General features: G+C 44.7%; 2 protein-coding genes across 9 annotated transcripts in view; one reads left to right on the top strand and one right to left on the bottom strand.

Annotated features, from left to right (window-relative positions):
• Positions 1–23,161, bottom strand: part of TLCD4 (TLC domain containing 4) — a 69,786-nt gene that overhangs the window by 29,494 nt on the left and 17,131 nt on the right. Inside the window, exon 1 of one of the 8 annotated variants that reach the window (XM_090049411.1) lies at positions 7,666–7,823. The exons of the other annotated variants lie outside the window; for them this stretch is intronic. The gene's annotated coding sequence lies outside the window, so the exon portion shown is untranslated. Of the gene's footprint in view, positions 1–7,665; positions 7,824–23,161 lie in introns of those variants that run through there. 8 annotated transcript variants of the gene reach the window in all.
• On the top strand, positions 129–17,346 carry LOC149863714 (uncharacterized). Its single transcript, XM_090049718.1, has 5 exons — positions 129–154; positions 7,323–7,929; positions 13,602–13,676; positions 14,240–14,945; positions 16,876–17,346. The coding sequence occupies exons 1-5, from the start codon at positions 129–131 to the stop codon at positions 16,941–16,943; spliced, it is 1,482 nt and encodes a 493-aa protein (XP_089905844.1). The 3' UTR covers positions 16,944–17,346.

Genomic DNA, 23,161 nt, shown 5'->3' with positions numbered 1-23,161 from the left:
GATAGACACTGTAGACAAGAGCTCCGAAACTATTGTTTCTTGCTTATGAAATTCGTTTACACTCTCCCTCTCTCAGATTTCTTCTTCCGACTCTACTAAAAGTTCAGTGTATATGGGGCAATTTCAAAATGGAGGATTTCAAGAAATTTACCAGGTAAGTAAAAAAGAGAGGGTAACTTGGAATAATGAATATACAGACAAGTGGTTTATTGTCTTTTTTAAAAAAGTGTCTAAGAAAATGCTTAACTAAGACTTTTAACATTTCAGACATAGTATCACTAGATAGGCCATTCTACAGAAAGATAAAGATGTAATACTTATTAGAAAGAAATCTACATAATATGCATAAAAGGAGCAGAGAATGCACATTGCAATGTTAATATACTACAATAGTTAAATAATATAACCTATAATATTTTAATGTAAATGTTCAAGATGAAATAGTCAGCCAGCCAAGTCTGGAAATAAACATGAGTTTGAAAGCTCAGTCCCCCCATGCTTATGCTTTAAGATGCTGGCTTTTATATTAAATTGTCTGTTGATGAACATTCCACAAGACAGGCATGCAATTTCTTAAACTACCACAGATTCATAAATCTACAGCATGTATTGCCCATAGTTTAATTTTAACACTCAGTAAAATCTATAAACCTAGCCAAAATTTGAAGGAAACCAGTTCAGAAATTCTGAAGTTATAAACAATAACTTTAAAGCAGTAGAATGCCCAACTGAAGCTTTGAGCTTTTAGCAAATGCTTGCTTTGAATCCATATAAAATAATCCATAATACAACAAAACATTTTCACCTGCAAGCAATTACTTTAAACAGTACTTTAAAACAGTATGAGCTAAATTTGCCTTGCACCAAACCTGAGCTTTATTATGACAACTCCAAGGCACTCTCTATTACCACATGGCCTCAAATAAGATAAGCACCTTGTTTTAGGAAGGCAGAAAAAAAGATTTTTCCAGTCATGGCTGCATGCTGACTGTAGGAGACCCTGCAAGGGAGGGTTAACATGGTAGCTCTGATCCTGAAGAGTTAACTCAGCCCTCCCTCCTCTAAGGCTGGCAGGGGGAGAAGCATGGCAACCACAACCATCTCACAGCAGTCTCTGCATGCTTCTATTCCAACAACAAAAAAATACAAAATGCCCCCTCCCCCCAAAAAAACTTTTCCCTTTTCCCCCCCACTTAAAAAACACATCACAGTTTGAGGCCTGATTTTTTTTTTTTTTTTTTTTTTGGGGGGGGGGGGGAGTGTATATGGTACACGAGCAAGTAAGGTATAGCAGAACTACTGTACTTCCTAGGTAAGAAGTCATTTTTGGGCACAAACTTCGCTAGCTCACCATCCCATCTCCCTCCTGCTCTTCTTCCCAAGAATGCAGTTTCTCTCAAATAGAAAGGAACCACTGCTCAGGAAGTACTTTTCAAAGTAAGTCAGTAGTATGGTCATTTTGTAAATAAAGAAAGAAAGCATCCATGTAACAGGGGCACCAGCTGTCTATGTCATTTTTCCAGGCACTGTGCCAAAACATGAGATTGTTGGAGCAAGTGTGCTATATCAGAACAATTTTCAAAGTCGATTACAATCTCAAAGGGCTTTAGATATGGTAGTTAAGCCTAATAATCTGCAAAGTTAGTATCACTATTCCCACTTCCCAGTTAGAGAAACTCAGGTTCCAAAAAAGTTAGGTACATGGGAGATACTTCAGTTTAGTACTGTGAGCAGGACTCTAATAGACATAGATCTGGCCCCAGTACAGACCTTATAAAACAAATGGAATTATAAAATTTTATAGAAGCTGAAACTCTGGCCTATGGGCTTCAATCCCCATTTTGCAGTTGACTTGTGCCAGCTGGAGCAATTCATTCATCACACAAGGCACTTCTCTTGGAAAAAGGGAGGTAACATTCTTTATAGGCCTGGAGAAAATTTGCCCATTACCTACTAGCTGCTAAAAACAGTGTCCTACTATTCTTTTCCAAAAGTATATCTTCAAAAAGGCAAGCTTCTACAATATAAAGGAATAATTTATTTATGTATTCTATTTAATAGTTCCACTAATAACCAACGTACCATGCAATACGTTAAAAAAAATGTAACTACTTTTCACAGAAAAGCCTTAATTCCACATGTATACAATTAAGTAATTCACATCCACCTCCAATCCAGCACAAACACTTTACCACATACCTATCTGAAGAAGATCTACATAAAAGAGACTAAACCTACTACTACTTCAAGTGCCACTACTACTACTGAAATAGTCAATGTCATCTGGAGGTACACAAGTCAGCTAAGATACCAGAAGCAGTCTAGCGGTAGCAATACAGAACTCAGCCAGAGCTTCACAGAAAGATAAAATACCTTGCATCAAGTTCACTGCTCCTAAAGCTAGATCGTTTCCAGTACCTGAGCTAGGTTGTTTAAAGCATCTTTTCTACGCTGTAAACTAGTCCATACAAGCATTAAATGGTAGAATGCCCTGCTTTCCCTGCCCCTGCTGAGAGCAAAGCCTCCCATTTCTATCCTGAATGTTGTCTTATAAGGCATCTGAAAAAAAAATGTCTCTCCCCACAACTGGGAAATGCCACGGAGAAGAACACGAGCACACTGTCCCACCCTTCAGCCCTACCCCATCCCAGAGTTGTCTGCCGTAACAGCCAGGTGGATCCCTGCCTCTGTGCCAAGCTTCCTCCCAGCTGCAGGGGAAGAGGAAGGTTAATCAAATCTACTATTCCATCCTTCATTACTTGGTATGGTGGAAGAACCAGTAGTTTCAAATACTACAGAATTCCAATTTTTACTCTGGGTCTTGTGACCTGATCTTGTTTGTTCATGTCCGTTTCACTGATACCCATAGGGTTCTGAAAAGCAACAGTGAAATCAGACAGGTCTGGTTGACAGCTTTCAGGTCAGCTGAGAAAGCTCGGATCTGAACAGAGATCACCTCACTAATCTTATCTACCTATAGTCTCTAAAGGCAGTCTTGTATCAGTTTACACTCTATTCATGATTAAGTCATTCCTGTAACAGCCATAAGGACTCTAGTGTTGAAGACATATTATAGCCTTGTTGGTCTAAGAAATATGCAAAGATTTTTGTGGGTGATCTCTCTTCACCAACCATGACTAACTGCACAGTTGAAACAGATGAGCTTTCAAATCCAGTGCATTCTTCCTCAAGTCCTAAAGGTACTTTAGATTGTTGTGAATATTTAAATATACTCCATTAAACAAAAAACGTGTGTGTGTGGGGGGGGGCAAATTAACTCAAGTCCCTGATTTCAAGACATTTAAATAATTGATTCTGATCTCGTTTTGCAATTTTTAATTATTTTTTTAGAGGGAAAAAAGGGTCAGGCTCATTAGTACCAAATTATAACAGCCATTCTTGCTAACCAAGAAGATAAATCACGTTTACTTTTATTAAACTACATAATTGCTTAAATACATTTATGTTAAAAATATATAAAAATCAGAATAAAAATGACAACAGTAAAATAAAATTTCTTCATTATTTTTACTCATAATTAATTTCAAGCTGCATTTTAGATGGAAACGAGAACCAGATAAAAAGAATCTGCACACTATTTAAAATTTACTTTTTATTCTAGTTGAATAAAGCTACTTTAAAAATGCACCTTACATATAAAGGAAAAGAGCTCATCAAAATCTTCTATAGCTAAAACAAAAGATTTAAACACAGCAACTATTATGCTTAGTTAATAACGCTAACCTTGTGGTTAGGGAAGTCCATTAGGAAGGGAGAAATCTGGGAAGGGCATAACTAATGAATTTAATGCCGTGGGCAAAACTCCACAGACTTGAGGGTACAGCGAAGAGGGGGGGTAGGGGGGAAGGAGTGAAAGAGGGGAGCCAGGGGGAAGAAACATTTCTGTTCATCTTATACCTGTTATTAGGAATAGCTGCTAGACTGGCTCAGATTGTCATCTATGACCAAGAGCATCCCAGCCTTGCAGCATTCTGCCTGGGGTAGTTTTGGTTCCAGCAACTTCAAAACTTCATGCTTTCCTGCAAAGGACAAATCAGTCCACTTTTTTCTCTCAGATATGCCAAATAAGTAACCCAATATGACAATTAAATTCAGAAGTGCTCAGTCTTTGCAATACAAGATTAACTGATTCCATCTATATTTTTAGAAGTTATAGCTAGTTTTTGGCTTATGCAATAAACCAAAATATGTGACTAACTGGGCAAAATTTAAGGGGATAGATAACAAAAGGTTCTGTCCTATAGAAAAGTATTCACAGAGTTTAGTTATTTGTATAGTTGATATGCAGTTAACCAAATTCTACTGTATTAGGCACCCATAGTTTTCACCAATTTCAGTAAGACAGAGGTCAATATGCCTGTGGCAAAAAATCAGTTTGGTTATTCAGCTGCCAAACCACAGCAACTGAATGTTCCCCCTAAGTGGGGGGGACAGAAGACCTCTGTTCAATCTGGGCTATTAGAAAGTCAGCATTTCTACTTGGAACATTCTGCTGGAGTTAATTTTTGCATATAGGAAATGGAAAAAAAAAAAAAAAAAATCTCCCAGTGACAGTAAGATGGGAAAAACACCACATTTTGTACCCAAGTTGGTAGGTATTCATGATAGCTTCTGAAATCAACATTGACAAATTGATCTTACATGTGTATGTTGTCTCAAAAAAACACTGCTTCTGTACAGTATGCCCAGACCCCCTGCTCTAAGTACAGGCAGTCAAAGCCCAAGGCTGAAACAATTAAATCTTTACAGGTTAGTCTAAGATACATAGATTGAACTGATAAGCAAGTGAATAAACATTCACTTTTGATGCCAAAAATGCAGCCATGTGCCTGCAGTGGCCCAGGTCAGAAGCCAGGGGGCGTTAGAGAACACCTCTCTGCTTAACTGGAGCAGACAGCTCGGGGCCAAGGCTAGCATGCCCACCCTGGGTGCAAAGCATCCTGGGATGCTGTGGGACTATAAGTTAACTTGAATCTGGAGGGGATCTGGGACAGTAATTCAATACACTGATCTAACCCAAGTCAGCTATGTCTGATACTATATCCATCCAGCCTTATCTCAAACCACTTTCAAAATGGCTGAAAGCGGTTTAGGTGCACTGAATTTTTGTTGCATTATAGATTTGAACTAGTTTGCAGTCACTTATACTGGTTAGTGTGTAATTTCTGTCTCTAGCACTGGAGCCAATTCAGATTTCTACTTGAGCAAAAACAGTGTTCTATTTTAAATTCAACTGTCAGGCATATACATTATGTCATAGACATGTTATATACAAGAGTGAAGTTCACCCACAGAACATTCATATAAGCAAAGGCTTAACCTTTAATTGAGGGGATTAAGTTAGCCCCGACTGTATGTTGTTTAAGGGTTAACCTTTACGTACTGTGGCTATTTTCTATTTAAATCACTTATGTCACTTACTAACTTTATAGTATTTAGAAGAAATACAGAAGTGCTTTGAATAATATATTACTATTTTAAAATGGTCAGAGTCAATAAGAAAGTCAAAAGCATTATTTGGCTGTGTTGTGTCAGAAGCAGCTAAACCATCTTTGCATATATCCAGTAAAGATGGATACAGCTGATTCTTCTTTTCAATCTTAGATTAACAAATGCTTTATTCTCCAAAGTGTGCAGTCTTTAGACTGTTCACTGATAAGAGGATGACTTAAAACATTTTTGAGCTCACAAAGAGGAAGAAAAATGTGGAGAGAAACAAACAAGTTTAGATCACCTGTCCTCTCAGTGCAACAAATCAGATATCCCACTGAAACTGGTTCAGCCCAGGAAAGTACTTAACAGCATCTTTTTCTAACTTGGCTAAAGTCACTATCCTGACTTAATTTGAAAAATCTTACTTGACTGAATTAAAAGTGGTTTCCCCGATTTGCTTTGCACCTATGTTGAACCTTTGGCTAAGCGTTGAAGAATAGCAGTTAAAATGTGACTCCAGTAGAAAGCCAAAACACTTTCTCAATCCAAGTAATTTTGGAACAGGATCTAATAGAGCCTTTTAAAGATTCTCAAAATGAATAATCTGAAATCTAATCTTTTCTCTTTTATCATTTTCACATTCTATGGCATTCTTGGTGTACATTTTTCTTTTATATTTAAAAAAGAAAAAAAAAAGTTGGCAGTGCTAAGCATCTAGTCACTTACTACACTAACAAGCCAGTACTCATTTCTGGTAGAAGCAAATAAATTTATATTTCAGATTATCATTGACAACTGAATGAAATTTAAAGTAACTTTCCAATGTTCACTCAAGTAAAATATCCTTTGGGGGTCTTTTCCTGTCATGTCAAACTTTCTAACGAGACCCAGACTTCATTTGAAGGACATTAAATCTTCCAGTAGATTGTGGCTTTGTGACAATAGTATGTGGTTTTTGTTAAAAAGACAAAAAAACACTCACAACTTACTTATCTTGTAATATTGATGGTTCTGTCTACAGCCAATTTCTTGCTTGCATTTTGCATGTAGCAAATAAGATGCGAAACCACGAAAGATGGCAGGGGGACACAACCATGGGACTTGCAGTTTATTATTTCTTTTAATTACTTAGAAATTAAGATGAGCTTAGTTACTTTGCAAGAGATCAAATAATGTGGTTGCCTACAGTACCAGAGGATTAGACTGCGTGACCAGAAAGGTCCTACCCAGTTCTGTCTTCTTCTAACTGTATCCATCAAAAAAACAAAAACAAACAACCCCCTCCCCACAGGCACAAACTAAGGACTTTATTTGGATCTCAGGTACAACTCACTGCATTATATTGAAGGGGAAAATGACAAACGATCACTAGCCGACTGTACACGATAGGACACTTGCACTATTTAAGAGTCAGGTTTTTGTTGACTCTAAACCATTGGTCTTACTATGCCGGTAGTCTCATAGCAGAAGGAGGTAGTTCTCTGCGTTAGGTTCTCTTTCCATAAAGGTGCCACGCTGCCCTGCATTCAGCTTGGTTTCAGACTCATTCACAAAGGCAGGAGCTTTCCTAGGCAACCACCTGCTTCGTGGCCGTGGGATGGCACAAGTCCATTCATAGCCCCTGACAAAGGCTGTCACCTACGGCTGTCTTTCCGAAGGAGTTAGTCTTTAGAGGTGCCGCCCTGCCTCCTCCCCGGCCATCCAGTATCCATTTTGACACATCTAAATGCCCGCTTCCCCCCCATCAGCATAGCACACGATTGTGCGAACGGCACAAAGAGACTGCCCTCCCTCCCAAAAAATAAACCCTCGTTTCATGAGGGCAATGAACAATGAAAAGGCTCCAACGGATCCCTCCGAAACCCCAGGCACATTCCTCCGCCAAAGCTAAGCCGCCGAGCCCGCCATCGGCCGGCGCAGCCCCCTGCTAGAGATGGTTTTCTTCAGGCAGGCACGGACAAAAACGCCTCGCGCAGGCAGGTGAGGGGGAAGGGAGCGAGCCCGGCCGGGCGGGGGGCTGCCGGCGGGCTGAAGGGCAGCACAGGAGCGGCTGGGAGCTGTCAGTCCTTTGACACAAGTTTCCAAAAAGGAAGAGCCCAGGAGCCACAGCAGGGCCGGCCCCCCCCCGCGGAGCCCGGCCAGCGGAGCCCGGCGGCGGGGGGCGAGGAGATGGGGGGAGGAGAGCAACCCCCGGCCCACCAGCACACTCACCTCGCGGGGCGGCCCGCCCCATCCCGCCCTGCGGCCGCGGGGATGCTCCGCGCCGGGCTGCGGCAGCCGCCGGCTGCGGGCTCGGGTTACGCCAGCCTCAGCCTTAAAGGGGAAGAGCCGCTACCGCCTCCACCTGCCGCCGGGCCGCGCTGCGCTGCGGCTGGGGCTGGAGCCGGCGTGTGCGGGTCGCCCCTGGGCCTCGTGGCGGGGCGTGACACCCCCTCTCCACCCCGCTTCCTGGACCTTAAATGCTGGAGGCTGCAAGTGGGAAGAAGAGCGGACACCCCTGCTCATAGCCTGCTCCTCCCTCCAGCGCCCCTCTCTGCCCCGTGGGTCTAGGGCCGACCCAGTCTTCCGCCCTTGCAAGACGGCGGCAGGCTCTGGAGGAGCTTCAGGGCCCCCAACACACCCAGGCAAATGCCCTGCAAAGACACGGGGGAAGGCAATCCCCTTCCTATGAGGTGCCCTCACAGCTGAACCTCTGAAACTTGCCAAGAAACATCTGATGATTCACCTTTAGGGCTGTTATTACAAACCTACGAAGTTAGCACTTAGCAAGGGCGTCAAAGGCAAACACAAATGTGTGTGTTATATACAAGGACAGCCAAAATAAATATGGACCCTGCTATGTAGTCAAATTAAAGCTGGATGAAAACCGGCCATAGCATTGTGACACTTTCAAATGCTAATTTTGTAGCTGGGCAGCTCTTTTTATGGCTGGGTAGTCATTTTTATCCTGTGATAATTACTTTGCAGGTGTGGCCTGTCTAAATCTATTGTGGGAATTAACCAATTACATTATAGTTACTTTGCTCTGATGGCCAGTCTTATTTGTCAGGTGTGGCCAACCTAAAATTATTACACATTGTGTAATATATGTAGCAGGGGCCTCTAAGAAGTGTTTAGCACAGTACCAGGGAAAATGGATATGCAGGTGGCAGTCCAAGGACTACATTTCAATTTGAATGTATAAACATCACAAGTTTATTTTAAGGAAAGATGTATCAACATGAAATGTACATTCTGCAACAACTCCATAATGCAAACCTGATGGCATGCAAAGCTCAAGACATGCCTGGAAATGCAGCCTGAGACAAGTAGCCAGGCCTAAACACCTGTGTTTGGTTCTATAAGAATAGAGGAATGGCCACACCAGTGGTCCATTCAGCCTAGTCAAGTCTTTGACAGCTGTTAGTCCCATATAAATAATACATTGTACCATTATAAAATAATCTTCTGAAAGTTTTTTCTTTAATCAATTAAAGAAAGCAAACATACGCTGACAATTTTTTCCTACTGTATATGGCTGAAACTCTGTATGGAACTGATTAGGAAAAAATATGACCATAAGAGACCTAGATCTTCACACATTCTTCATCAGTGACCAACAAGACATGATCATTATGTTTTATCTTGAAGTTAATTTAAACATTTCTATTGTCTAGAAGATACGACATAAAACACCTTACTTTTATTTTCTGAACTCAGGATATATGTTAAGGCATTGATATATGTGGTAGAAAATACATCATATAAGAAGCCCTCCCATTCAAATGAAAAGTTGCATTGCCATGACAGCAACAGAGTATAAGTTTAGTTTAGCTTAGGTTAAGGAACCAATCTTGCTATACTAATTCAGGCAATGTTCCCACTGAAGTCAAAACAGAAATTAACATGAGTAAATTTATGGGTTCTCACTTTGCACCTTTGACACACAAAGCAGAAGTGGCATTATGGTAATTAAAAGTATATTGATTTGCTTAGACCAGGATGGTAATTCTCCTTCACAGGGAGTTAAATTTTTTTAAGTTTGACATTGTTTGCTTCAAAAAAAAAAAGTGAAATCTTCAAAGATTTCCTCAAAAGAAAATTTGGAGCATTTTTTTCAGAATGTATTTATAAATATGTTGCTTGATTTTGAAATATTTATTGTAATATATGCACAATTTTAACATTTTTTATTTAAAACACCTTTTCAAAATTCCAAGCCAGGATATCCGATACACTCAAAAGATGAAGAAAAAAAAAAGAAAAAGAAATATATGCTCATTCACTTCTACATTTTCACTTTCAATCCAGGGGTCTGCATCTTGTTCTTAATATTAATGCATGTTCTCTTCCCTCAAGCTTTATAATAGTGTGAGGTTTTTCCTGAATGCTATCTCAGTTTAGGGGCTACAGCCAACTCAGAATGTAAACAGGGTGCCAAGTCAAGAGCTGGGAGCAAAGGCAGCAAATACTAGGCCAGGGTTAGCTGCCAAAGATCTGCAGCCAGAACAAACTGAGGGGCAAATGTCAAGAAACATACAGCCAGGAGGCAAAATCAGAAACCATAGTTAGGAAGGCAGAAAACAAACCAGAGTCAGCAAACCAGTAGACAAAGCAAGGGAAGAAGTCAAGCATCAAGGAACCAGGGCAAAGACTAAGAAACAAGGCAAGAAGCTGGTTACAGACAGGAAGCTCATGGGCTCTTCACAAGGTTCCACTGTTAAGGTGTACTAGGTTGCCAACCTAGTATATTTATGGCAGCAGCTGTTGAGTCTAAAGAGCCAGAATCAACCAGGTAGACAGACTGAGTTTGCAGGAACTGGCTTAACTTGGCTAAGTTCCCTCATTCATCAAGTTATGGAGGAAGGGTTCAACCTTTAGAACCAGTGATTCTCAGCTAAAGTTCTGTGACACTCTAGGGTGCCTTTAGATCCTTTCAAGTGTGCCACAGGCTGCCATGCAATGTTAGCACTGTTAAGTGTGCAAACATGATTCACAAGATAACCCCAGAGATAAATAAGAATCCACAGTGTTAAAAACCTTCTAACCTGTTGTGATTTTCTAAGTACTCTGCAACAGGAAAAACTGCTCTATTATTTTTCTGTAGTCAAAAAACAAGTGAAAAGTAAGAGTTGGCATTTTCTGAGGGGTGCCTTGACCCTAAGAAGAGGTGCCTTGAGTTTAAAAAAGCTGAGAACCACTGCTTTAACCTCATTAAAGTCTCCTGACTTTGTCACTACTAAGCTAATCAAAGAAATCCACTAGAGTTTTACCTTAGGAAGGACTGCATGACAGGTTCATAAACCAGGATCACAAAACACTTTCTTCACTATCCCAGCCAAGAGCAGCCCTCTATGCTGCTTGAAGACCACCAGCTCTTCAAACCTTCTTTCACCATATGTCCTTCCTTCATTACAGCCATAACAGCTGTCTCCTTAGCCATTCTGGCCAACTGTGGAATTGTTTTCCAGAAAAAAATTATTCTTGCTAACTCTTGGCCACTAACTGCCAGGATAGCCTTAATTTCACCATTCTGTCACTACAGGGTTATACAATGTCATAAGCCAGAGATATTGGACTTATTCTTAGCCTCTACATCCTTCTCCTGGGTGACTGTTACCAGTATTTTCAGTGGAGTACTACAAGTAGTATAGTAGTATGCTGCTGACAAATGTTCTGTTTATGGCACGGACATGGCAAGAGGTGCAATTATAGGATTGGGGATCAGATCCCAATCATGCCATATTGCTGCTGCAGAGGAGGCTGGGGATCGTAAGTGGGAAGTGCTGCTCCCATACCTAGCAGTGTTGGTCAACTAATAGGTGCTCCCAACCACAGATATGCATGGGAGACAAGGGCTCCACGTGCTCCAACGGCTGGGAGCCCCAGTCAACTGACAGGCACTTTCAGATTCAGGAGGCAATGAAGACCTCAAAGGCTTCTGTGCTGGCTACACATTCAATTTGTGGCACAATAGGAAATCATCACAAAGTTATTATATATCTTTTACATAGTTACTACCTGTTATGATATGACTACCTGTTATATACTGGATTCTGAAGTTTGTGCCTGCTATTATTTTGACTGGTGAGTCAAAATAACTACGGCACACCAGTTTCTATAGCCAACCCTACACAAGGGATTAATGAAACATCATTTAGCATCATTTTACTCCCCAGCCTGAAGGATCAGGTCTCTATCTAGAGTCAGGCTGACTGGAAGCAGCCTTTGGTAAAAGTCCAGAGCAGGGCTTGAACTCACACTTTCAGAGTCACAGTGAGATGCTTTAACTGCTTCTATCACGGTGACCCTTGTTTTCACATCATTATATGTATACTCAATTTCATTGTTTCCTCTGTGCAGTCAAATGGTTTTCTATTCATTTTGCTGGAGCTTGCACACATCAAAAAGGGACAGAAAAAAATTAAAAATAAAGCAAAAGGATTGTAAAAGCAGAAAACTGGCGTGATGACTTGGAGAAAATCATTTAGTTTGAAGCTAATTATTTTTAATTGGCGAGATTTCAGGTTAATATCTTTTAAACTATTTTGGTAAAGCTTCAGAAAGAATGACATCTCAATCATGTGCCAATTGTGAAAAATGCATAGATAAATCTACACAGCTGTTAGGGCATGTGCTAATGGATGATCATTAAGTTTTGACTGATTCAAGCAAAGCTTAAAAGGCTATCTTTAGCATGCAGATGGGTGATACTATCATGAATGTGAATAAAATCCTTAGATCTGCTGTGCTTTATTTCAGAATCTGATGCTATCATTTACATCAGAAATGCCTCCACACAAGAAATGCTGCTTGTTCTGTGCTCCACATTACACTCATTTTAATTAGCAAATTGGATATCACAAATAGCACATTTTTCATAGATTTCATAGACATTAGGGCTGGAAGGGACCTCGGGAGATCATCGAGTCCAGCCCCCTGCCCAAAGGGCAGGAAGTCAGCTGGGGTCATAGGATCCCAGCAAGATAAGCATCCAATTTACTCTTGAAGGTGTTCAGTGTAGGTGCTTGAACCACCTCCGCTGGCAGACTGTTCCAGACCTTGGGGGCTCGGACAGTAAAGAAATTCTTCCTTATGTCCAGCCTGAAACGGTCTTGCAGGAGTTTGTGACCGTTTGACCTAGTCATCCCTTGGGGCGCTCTGGTGAACAAACGTTCCCCCAGATCCTGGTGGTCACCCCTGATAAACTTATAGGTGGCCATCAGATCACCCCTGAGCCTACGCTTTTCCAGGCTAAAGAGTCCCATGGCTCTCAGCCTGTCATCGTAAGATCTGTTTTCCTGACCTCTGATCATGTGCGTGGCTCTCCTCTGGACTCTCTCAAGCTTCTCCACATCCTTTTTGAATTGTGGAGCCCAAAACTGGATGCAGTACTCCAGCTGCAGCCTCACCAAGGCCGAGTACAAGGGGAGAATGACATCCCGGGATTTGCTCGAGAAGCATCTATGGATGCAAGCCAGCATTTTGGTCGCTTTACTAGCCGCAGCATCGCATTGCAGGCTCATGTTCATCTTGTGGTCAATGATGACCCCAAGTCTCTTTCTTCTGTAGTGCTAACCAACGTAGCACTGCCAAGCCTATAAGGGTGCTGCAGGTTTTTCCTCCCAAGGTGGAGAACCTTGCATTTTTCGGTGTTAAACACCATGAGGTTCTCGTCTGCCCATTTGCTGAGCTTGTCCAGGTCAGCCTGGATCACCCGCCTGTCCTCTGGCGTGGATGCTTTGCCCCAAAGTTTGGTGTCATCGGCGAACTTGGCCAGTCCACTCCTAACTCCAATGTCCACATCGTTAATGAAGATGTTGAACAGTATGGGTCCCAGGACAGAGCCTTGAGGGACCCCACTGGTCACAGAGCACCACAATGAGTGACTGCCATCAATCACAACCCTCTGGGTCCGACCACGGAGCCAATTTCCCAGCCAGCGGATCATGGTGGAGCCAAGGCCACAACTGGGCAGTTTGGCCAAGAGGTGATCATGGGATACCAGACCAAAAGCTTTTTTGAAGTCAAGATATATGACATCAATCTCTTCTCCCTTGTCCAGGTGATAGGTCACCTGGTCATAGAAGCAGCAGCGGGAAGGAGAGGAGTTAGGCACACGTGTGTCCCGCACGCACGTGTGCCCCATAACTAACTTTTGACCCGAGGCGGCGGCGGCGGCGGCGGCAGCAGCAGCAGCAGAGGAATCGGCAGCGGGGGCAGCAGCAGCTGATCCCCCGAAGGTAAGTGGGGCGGAGGGCCTCGGCACAGCTGAGCCGGATCCGGAGGGGAAGCCCTCCGGGTCCCATATAGCTGAGCCAGTAGGGAGCCGCGCTCCTGAGCCGCGCAGCGCGAACAGAGCGCGCAAACAGGCGCGCTCTGTAAGAGCGCGCCGGCGTTTGCGCAGGCGTTCGCGCCGGCGGGCGGGCTGGGAGGGCCAGGAGTGGGACTCCTGTACAGGTAGGACGTAGACACCACACAGGTCTACAAATAGCAGCTTAGAAGGATGTATACGAGGAGTGCTGCTAGGGCCTCTGCCCAGGGGGACAAGGCTAACCGGGGCTGGTCTGAGGCCTCCACCCAGACTGAGCCCATGGGGGAGCTGATGTCCCCCTACCTCCCGGCCTGCGGGGGATCTCCAGCAGGGCTGGGGGGGGCAGAGATTGGGAGTCCCCACACCTGTCCGGCAGGTGCCCGGCTTAGGGCTCTGGAGGCGCAGGTGAGGGAGCTCCGGGAGGAGGTTAGCAGGCTGAGGGGGATCAGGGAGGCGGAGGAGGAAATTGACAGTTATTTCCTTTCCCTGCAGGACCAGGCACCCAAGGAAGAAGCAGCCCAGGGAAGGACCTCCACAGCAGAGTGGCAGACGGTCACAGCCAGGACCGGAGCGGCTCGCAGCGAGCAGGTACAAGCTTCTCCAGTTCGACTGGAGAACAGGTACGAGGCCTTGGCGACTCTGCAGGAGATGGAAAGGGAGGAGGAAACCCTTGGGCAGGAGGAAATGCCACATTCTTCACACTCCAAACAGATCAAGAGATCCGAGAGGACCCAGAAGAGGAGGAGACGCGTGCTCGTCATAGGCGATTCCATCCTGAGAGGTACGGAAGGGCCCATTTGTCGCCAGGACCCTTCAGCACGAGAGGTCTACTGCCTGCCTGGAGCTAAGATTCAGGATGTGACGGAGGTAATCCAGGCCAGGATCAAGCCCACCGATTACTACCCCATGGTCCTTGTCCATGTGGGTACTAATGATGCGGCCAGGAGAACCCCCGATCACCTGATGGCGGACTACCAGGCTCTGGGCGGCGTGCTGAGGGAATTTGGTGCACAGGTGGTATTCTCTTCCATCCTACCAGTGAACGGACGCGGAAGACGGCATGAGAACTGCATCCGAGAGACCAACTGGCGGCTTCGGAATTGGTGTCTCAAGGCAGGCTTCGGCTTCCTGGACAATGACCCACACATTACAACGAGGGACATGCTCAGCTGGGATGGGCTTCACCTGTCCCCCAAAGGTAAGCGTGTGTTTTCTTCCAGGTTGGCGGATCTCCTCCGGCGGGCTTTAAACTAGGCTCGTCGGGGGGAGGGGAAGATGAGGGTGGGGGAGGCTGTGGACCACCAAACCAGGTGGCACCCACAAGGACAGCCCAGCCTGAAGAAAGAGAGCTTTGGGAACGTGAAAGACAGGGGGTGGACAGCAATACGGCACAGGTAAGGAACGGGAAGGTTAGAGACAAAAAGCCCTTTAGGACTTGGAGCGAGGGGGTAGCAAAAGCACCAGTCACAGGGCTCAAGTGCCTATATACTAATGCTAGGAGCATGGGGAACAAGCAGGATGAACTAGCGCTCCTGGTTGCACTAAATGACTACGACTTAGTGGGGCTGACGGAAACCTGGTGGGATCCATCCCACGACTGGGCGGTACATATTGAGGGCTATAGATTGTACAGAAAGGACAGAGTGGGGAAAAGGGGGGGAGGGGTTGCGCTCTATGTTAAGGAGCAATATACATCAACCCTCATCAAGACAGAATCAAAGGATGAGGAAGTAGAAGGACTGTGGGTTAGGCTACATGGAGGGCAAGGAGAAAAGGATTTGGTGGTAGGGGTCTGCTACAGACCCCCACATCAAGGGGAAGAAATAGATTTGGGGCTCCTGAGGCAACTCTCAGAGACCATAAAAGCTAAAGAGGCGGTGGTCATGGGGGACCTAAACTACCCGGACATCTGCTGGGAGACACAGACAGCAAAGTCCCACCGCTCACGCAGGTTTCTAACCTGTGTACAGGACCTCCACCTGACGCAGGAGGTACATGGTCCCACTAGGGGGAATGCCTTACTGGATCTGGTATTGGCAACGGGGGATGACATAGTAGGGGACCTACAGATCGGTAGCCATCTGGGGGACAGTGATCACCTAAAAGTACAATTCAACATAAGGCGTCGAGTGGGTAAGGTAACCAGTAGGGTGAACGTGCTGGACTTTAGGAAAGCTGATTTCAGCGAACTCAGGCGATTAGTGAAGGATGCACTGCAGAGTAGTAGTTTTGAAATGATGGGAGCCCAAGAAGGGTGGCTGTGCCTTAAGGAAGCTATCCTTCTCGCACAAAGCGAGATGATCCCCGTGCGAGGTAAAAGAGGGAAAGGGGCCAGGAGGCTTCCCTGGCTGACCAGAGAAATCCAGGGCAGACTAAGGGCCAAAAGGGGAGCACATAAAAAGTGGAAACAGGGAGAGATCACCAAAGAGGAATATACCTCTTCTGCTCGTGCTTGTAGGGAGGCAGTTAGACAGGCCAAAGCTACCATGGAGCTGAGGATGGCAACCCAAGTAAAAGACAATAAGAAATTGTTTTTTAGATATATAGGGAGTAAAAGGAAGGCCCAGGGAGGAATAGGACCCCTGCTAAATGGGCAGAAACAATTGGTGACGGACAGAGGGGACAAGGCTGAACTCCTCAACGAGTTCTTCGCCTCAGTGTTCCTAAGTGAGAGGCATGACAAGTCTCTCACTGGGAGTGTAGGGAGGCAGCAGCAAGGCACCAGACTTCCATGCGTGGACCCTGAGGTGGTGCAGGGTCACTTGGAGGAACTGGATGCCTTTAAGTCGGCAGGCCCGGATGAGCTCCATCCGAGGGTACTGAAGGCACTGGCCGACATCATTGCAGAGCCACTGGCGGGAATATTTGAATGCTCGTGGCGCACGGGTCAAGTCCCGGAGGACTGGAAAAGGGCCAATGTGGTTCCCATTTTCAAGAAGGGGAGGAAGGAGGACCCGGGTAACTATAGGCCAGTCAGTCTCACCTCCATCCTTGGCAAAATCTTTGAGAAAATCATCAAGGCTCACATTTGTGAGAGCCCGGCAGGACAAATTATGCTGAGGGGAAACCAGCACGGGTTCGTGGCAGGTAGATCGTGCCTGACCAATCTAGTCTCTTTTTATGACCAGGTCACAAAACGCCTCGATGCAGGAGGAGGGGTGGATGTCGTATACTTGGACTTCAGGAAGGCCTTTGATACGGTATCCCACCCCATACTGGTGAACAAGTTAAGGGGCTGTGACTTGGATTACTGCACAGTCCGGTGGGTGGAGAATTGGCTGGAGGGTCGAACCCAGAGAGTTGTGGTGGATGGGTCGGTTTCAACCTGGAAGAGTGTGGGCAGTGGGGTCCCGCAGGGCTCGGTGCTTGGACCGATACTCTTTAATGTCTTCATCAGCGACTTGGACGAGGGGGTGAAATGTACTCTGTCCAAATTTGCAGATGACACTAAGCTATGGGGCGAAGTGGACACGCCGGAGGGCAGGGAACAGCTGCAAGCAGACCTGGACAGGTTAGACAAGTGGGCAGAAAACAACAGAATGCAGTTCAACAAGGAGAAATGCAAAGTGCTGCATCTAGGGAGGAAAAATGTCCAGCACACCTACAGCCTAGGAAATGACCTGCTGGGTGGCACGGAAGTGGAAAGGGATCTTGGAGTCCTAGTGGACTCCAAGATGAACATGAGTCGGCAGTGTGACGAAACCATCAGAAAAGCCAATGGCACTTTATCGTGCATCAGCAGATGCATGACAAATAGGTCCAAGGAGGTGATACTTCCCCTCTATCGGGCGCTGGTCAGACCGCAGCTGGAGTACTGCGTGCAATTCTGGGCGCCGCACTTCAAGAAGGATGCGGATAACCTGGAGAGGGTCCAGAGAAGGGCCACTCGTATGGTTAAGGGCCTGCAGGCCAAGCCCTACGAGGAGAGATTAGAGAAACTGGACCTTTTCAGCCTCCGCAAGAGAAGGTTGAGAGGCGACCTGGTGGCTGCCTATAAGTTCGTCAGGGGGGCACAGAAGGGAATTGGTGAGTATTTATTCACCAAGGCGCCCCCGGGGGTTACAAGAAATAATGGCCACAAGCTAGAGGAGAGCAGATTTAGATTGGATATTAGGAGGAACTTCTTCACAGTTCGAGTGGCCAAGGTCTGGAACAGGCTCCCAAGGGAGGTGGTGCTCTCCCCTACCCTGGGGGTATTCAAGAGAAGGTTGGATGTGTATCTAGCTGGGGTAATGTAGGCCCAGCACTCTTTCCTGCTTATGCAGGGGGTCGGACTCGATGATCTATTGAGGTCCCTTCCGACCCTAGCATCTATGAATCTATGAATCTATGAAATGAGATTGGTCAAACAAGACCTACGCACAACAAACCCGTGCTGGCTGTCCCTTAGGATGTTAGCCTGGGCCAGTCCCTCAAGGATGGCCTCCTTAATAAACTTTTCTAGGATCTTCCCCAGGATAGAAGTCAGGCTAATGGGCTGTAGTTAGCCGGATCCACTCTCCTCCCTTTTTTGAAGATCGGCACCACACTGGCCTTCTTCCAGTCTTCGGGCACTACACCAGAGTGCCAGGAGTTTTCAAAGATCCGTGCCAGGGGCTGGGCTATGATGCTCGCCAGCTTCTTGAGTACCCTGGGGTGCAGATTGTCAGGGCCGGCTGACTTGAAGGTATCCAGCTTCTCAAGGTGTTCCTTCACGAGGCCAGCATTTATGGAGGGTAGGGGATCCCCCTCACCCAGATTTCCCTGTCCCATAGCAGGCATGGGCATCCTGAACTCTAAGCTCTGAATAGTTCCTAATATTTAGGGCGAAAAAAACATTTAGTTTCCTTTAGGGCTAGTCTGCACCAGGTAGGAAACTTTCCAATTGTATAACACTCCCAAGTACATCCTTTTGATTTTCTGCTGTTCTGTTACCACCAGATTCTATTCATTATGATCATCCCATTCTCCAGGGTCTCTGTTTTTATAAGCCCTCACTTTCACAAAGTTAAAAGGAACTTTATTCATGTTAGCGAAGACTCTTGTATTTTTTCAGACATCTCCTGTTGTTTTTGGTGTGTGTATTCTCACAGATTTTGGAACGGTGAGGTTAGAGTAAACCTTGAGCTCTTAGGCTTTTCCCTTGGGGAAATCCTTCCAGAACATGAAACTGCTGATTCCAAAGATGCATCCAGGTGCAGCGAGTTGGCCAGCACCTTTTACTGAAGAGCAAACAATGTGTTGAATAACCCTGAAGCCCAACCTGTACTATTGTGCTTTGCTGGGCATACCAGTGGGGAGAAGACTAGCTAAGCAGCAGCTCTGCAGCAAATGACCTGGGGGTTACAGCAGACAGTAAGCTGAATATGAGCCAACAGTGTGCCCTTGTTGCAAGAAGGCTAACAACATACTTACCTGCATTATTAGGAGCATTGCTAGCAGATTGAGGGAAGTGATTCTTTCCCTTTATTCAGCACTACATAAGCTACGTCTGGAGTACTGTGTCCAGTTTTGGTCCCCCCGCTACAGAAAAGGGGTTGGGGCACACGACTTATAAGGACAGGCTGAGGGAACTGGACTTATTTAGTTTGGAGAAGAGAAGACTGAGATGGGATTTAATAGCAGCCTTCAAGTACCTGAAGGGTGATTCCAAAGTGGATGAGCTAGAATGTTCTTAGTGGTGGCTGATGACAGAAGCAGCAATGGTCTCAATTTTCAGCAAGGGAAGTTTAGGTTACATATTAGGAAAAACTTTTTCACTAGGAGGGTAGTAAAGCACTGGAACAGGCTACCCAGACAGGTTGTGGATTCTCCATCCTTAGAGGTTTTTAAGACCCAGTTAGACAAAGCCTTGGTTAGGAGGATATAGTTGGAGATTGTCCTACTTTAAGCAAGGGGTTGCACTACATGACCTCCTGAGGTCCCTTCCAACCCTAATTTTCTAAGATTGATGAAAGAATGTGGTTTGGTTTAAAGGGAAATCATGGGAGAGTGACTGCGATGGAGGAAGAAGGATGTTGTGGCGGGGAAGAAAAAGGTAAGAAAGCAAGATAAAATGGGAGAAGGAAATGTGAGAGACATTGTGTAGAAAAAAATTAGGGGTAACATTTTTTTATCTTGTCCTGTGGAACAAATTGAAGATATTTGTCACACGAGTGGATGCTTTATCACAAAAATCATCAAATACTGTAATTTCAATATAGTCTTTTACAGAGTAACACAAAACTTACAGTGCACTGCTTTATAGGCACCCAGCATAATTTTGACAATTATAATAAGGACCATTGTACCGCTACAGACAAGCGGTAGGGGAAAGAGTCAACACGGAACGAGAGAAAACTACAGAAGACAGAACAAAGGAAAATGAAAGCAGAGAAGGAGACTGAGAGAGGCAAAGAAAAAGACTGGTAACAAAGAACATATCTTGATATGAAATGAAGGCTGTTTGGGGAGAAATATAATAAAGGAGAAGAACATTAGTGGTATAACTTCTTTGGGCACTGAGATACTAGTGACTTATTATATAGCACCATAAGCATATGACGTAGATCAACTGCACTGAAGAAATAAGATCCGTATATCTGAAGTCTAAAATCTAAGAGGATACAGCGTAGAGCAGGGGTGGGCAAAATACAGGCCAGAGCTGTATCCAGCCCAATCGATTCTATCCAGCCCGCAGGTGGGCAGCAGCTCTGGCTCCAGCTTCTGCTGGCACCGCAGGGGTTGCTGGGCAGAAGCAGCCCTGCCTGCCCACCTGTCCAGCTCTCAGGCCCTGGCACCCCTACTTCAGTTGGGCCAGTGGTGCATTGCCTACTTGTGACTCAGAGCTGACGGGAGCTGCCTGGGACACTAGGACTGGGTGGCAGACACTCCACACCTGTGCCCAGAGGCTGCAGAGCTTCCTCAGCAGTTTCCAGCAGGTGAAGCCCCAGCCCCGCCTCCTGCCTTGCCCCAAGAAGTGCCATGAACCATCCGAGGCAACAGCTGCCTCCTGGCTGCAGCCAGCAGTTCCCATCCTGTCTGCCAGGGTAAGGCTGCCCCCAACACAGTGAGACTGGGGCTCCTCCTGGCAGAAAAGGGACCTCCAGGCTGAGGATGGGCACAGCTTACATGACCTTGGCAGGGAGCTGGGGCAGGCTGGAGGATGCTGCTAGGCTTCTCCAGGCTCTGTGGTGGCAAATGTGGATGGGAAGGAGTGGGAGACAGGACAGTTTGGTGCACAGGTGACTCTTGAGGGATGTGTTAGGGTGCAGGCTGAGGTAGGAGCTCCCTTGTGATCTGAAGGGTGGCTGGGAAGTGGTAAGGCTCTGCTGGGGGTGTGGGCATCCTTCCTTGACCAAGTGCTCTGCTGGCTGGTTTTGGTTCCTTTGTGAAGGAGATTTTATTTTGAGCTATTATGCAATTGCCTCTATATAGACAATTAAAAACAACATAAATCAGGACAAAATATACTGAAAATAAAATTTATAATATTTTATAATAGTGTTTGATGTTTAGCATATGATTTTTTTTATCTATAATTCATTACAATGAAATCTTCACCATTAATTTTGTGCAACACTCAACACCTCATCGAAACTTGTTAAGTGGCCCTCCAGCCAAAATAACTGCCCATCCCTAGCATAGAATAGCACAGAGTCTAAGCATCTCACCTGTATGGAACAGATCTTACGTTTCTCTCTCCTTCAGAAAGACTCTTACAACCATTAACTGTATGTCTGTCCCATGTCAGCAGTGTAAAAGGTGGATAGAGTCATTCTTTTTTCCATTTTTATTTTACTCTCCTTCCTTTCCCTTTTTTAGAATTTTACAGCTTTCAGTGCCTTACACTTTCTTCTTCCTTTCCCCCTTGACTTGTCTGAAGCAAATGCTGTGATACTAGCTGCCTATTGTTACCTGTAATTGGACTGCATGTGGGCTGAAACTAGTTTTAGACTTGGGCTCAATTCTTTTCCCACTGGGTGTGTCTACACAAGATGTTTACTGGGTGGTTGCCTAATTAAGTGTACAGCAAATCTCTCAGCATCTACATATGCACCCCTAATAGGGTGCATGAAACTAATAACCTCTGCAGCAGTACTTGTAAATAAATTAAATTATAATTTACTGATTATAAATACAAGTCCTACCCTGCTGTGGAGTTTTTTCATGGGCAGCAGCATATGTGTAGATGCTGACCGGCTGGCTGGGGCACTAGAGCGCTTCAGTGCTGGGAATGTCTGCCAGCTAGCCCCACACTGAAGCACCCTTGTGCCCCAACCAGCTCTTCCACAGCACATTGAGCATGTCAGAGCAGCCCTGAGCTGGCAGGCTGACCCCGCAGGCTCCCTGCCAACTACAGCTGCTGCAGCCCAGCTCAATGTGGTATGCCCTCGGCACATATGCAGACGCGTGCCTGGGAGCTTCCTGGGAGCAATAAACGGCAGAGCTTATTGATAAACTATGCTTACTGCTCCACAATTTATTGCTGCCCCCTAATGGCATGTGTAGATGTGCGCACTGGCCTCAGCAGAGTTACTACTGATTCACACTGTTGAAAGAGAAGAATTGGACTTTATGATTTATTTGTCCCTCCATGCCCAGAAAATTTCTGCATATGGCTATCATTGCATTACAGGGAGCGTCTTCTGATGCTGACTGGCCCAGGAATTCAATACAGAAGGGCAATAATTTTGACTTTGGAATCAAAATGTCTCAGTACAGCATTCAACTTTCATGTCTTATTTTTTATTATTATAACTTTCTGAAAAGGAATACCCTGTGGAATTAATCTTACTTGTTTCTGTTCTGGGACCAAAAGTGGTTTTGTACTGTGTGTGGAATAAAGGAACGGAAGAATTCATTCAGTCCTGATCCAAACAGATTAACTCCTGTGCTTATCTATAGACCTGATACGATCAAGTGCGTCTATTCTAAGACTAATATTAAAATAAGTGTATACTAAAACATAATAGAACTGAAGTTTAACACCAAAGAAAGGAAAGCATTTTTTAGATTGTTTCCATTAAATTCAAAATACTCATTCCCATTTAGATCACTACTTGGATGCAACACTCTGGATTTACTTAGGTTACTGTTTACAAACATAAGGAATAAAATATGCAAAACAGATAAAAATAAAACAAATAATTGCACACCTAGGATTTTTAGAAAAATTGCTCAGGTGGCTCTAAGTAAACAAAAAAAATCAGACTGCCAAATTTAAGACTGCATTTAATTTTTCCTTGTGAACAACATACAACATATTTTTCATATTGTTTCCATTTTTCTGTGGTCATACATATACATATAAATACGTAGATATATATAGATGCATGATATAAATATATATGCACATATAAATATGTAGCATCTTGCTTTTTTCCTTCTGCTCTTGTATACATACACAAATTTTTGTTGTACTTGCATTCATTTTATTAATTTTAATATGACTAT

The sequence above is a fragment of the Crocodylus siamensis genome, chromosome 5, assembly GCF_052110815.1.
Source record: "Crocodylus siamensis isolate JL-2025a chromosome 5, ASM5211081v1, whole genome shotgun sequence".
NCBI classification, from domain to species: Eukaryota; Metazoa; Chordata; order Crocodylia; family Crocodylidae; genus Crocodylus; species Crocodylus siamensis.
Note: the sequence above shows the minus strand (reverse complement) of the source record. Positions and strands in the feature narration are given on the sequence as shown.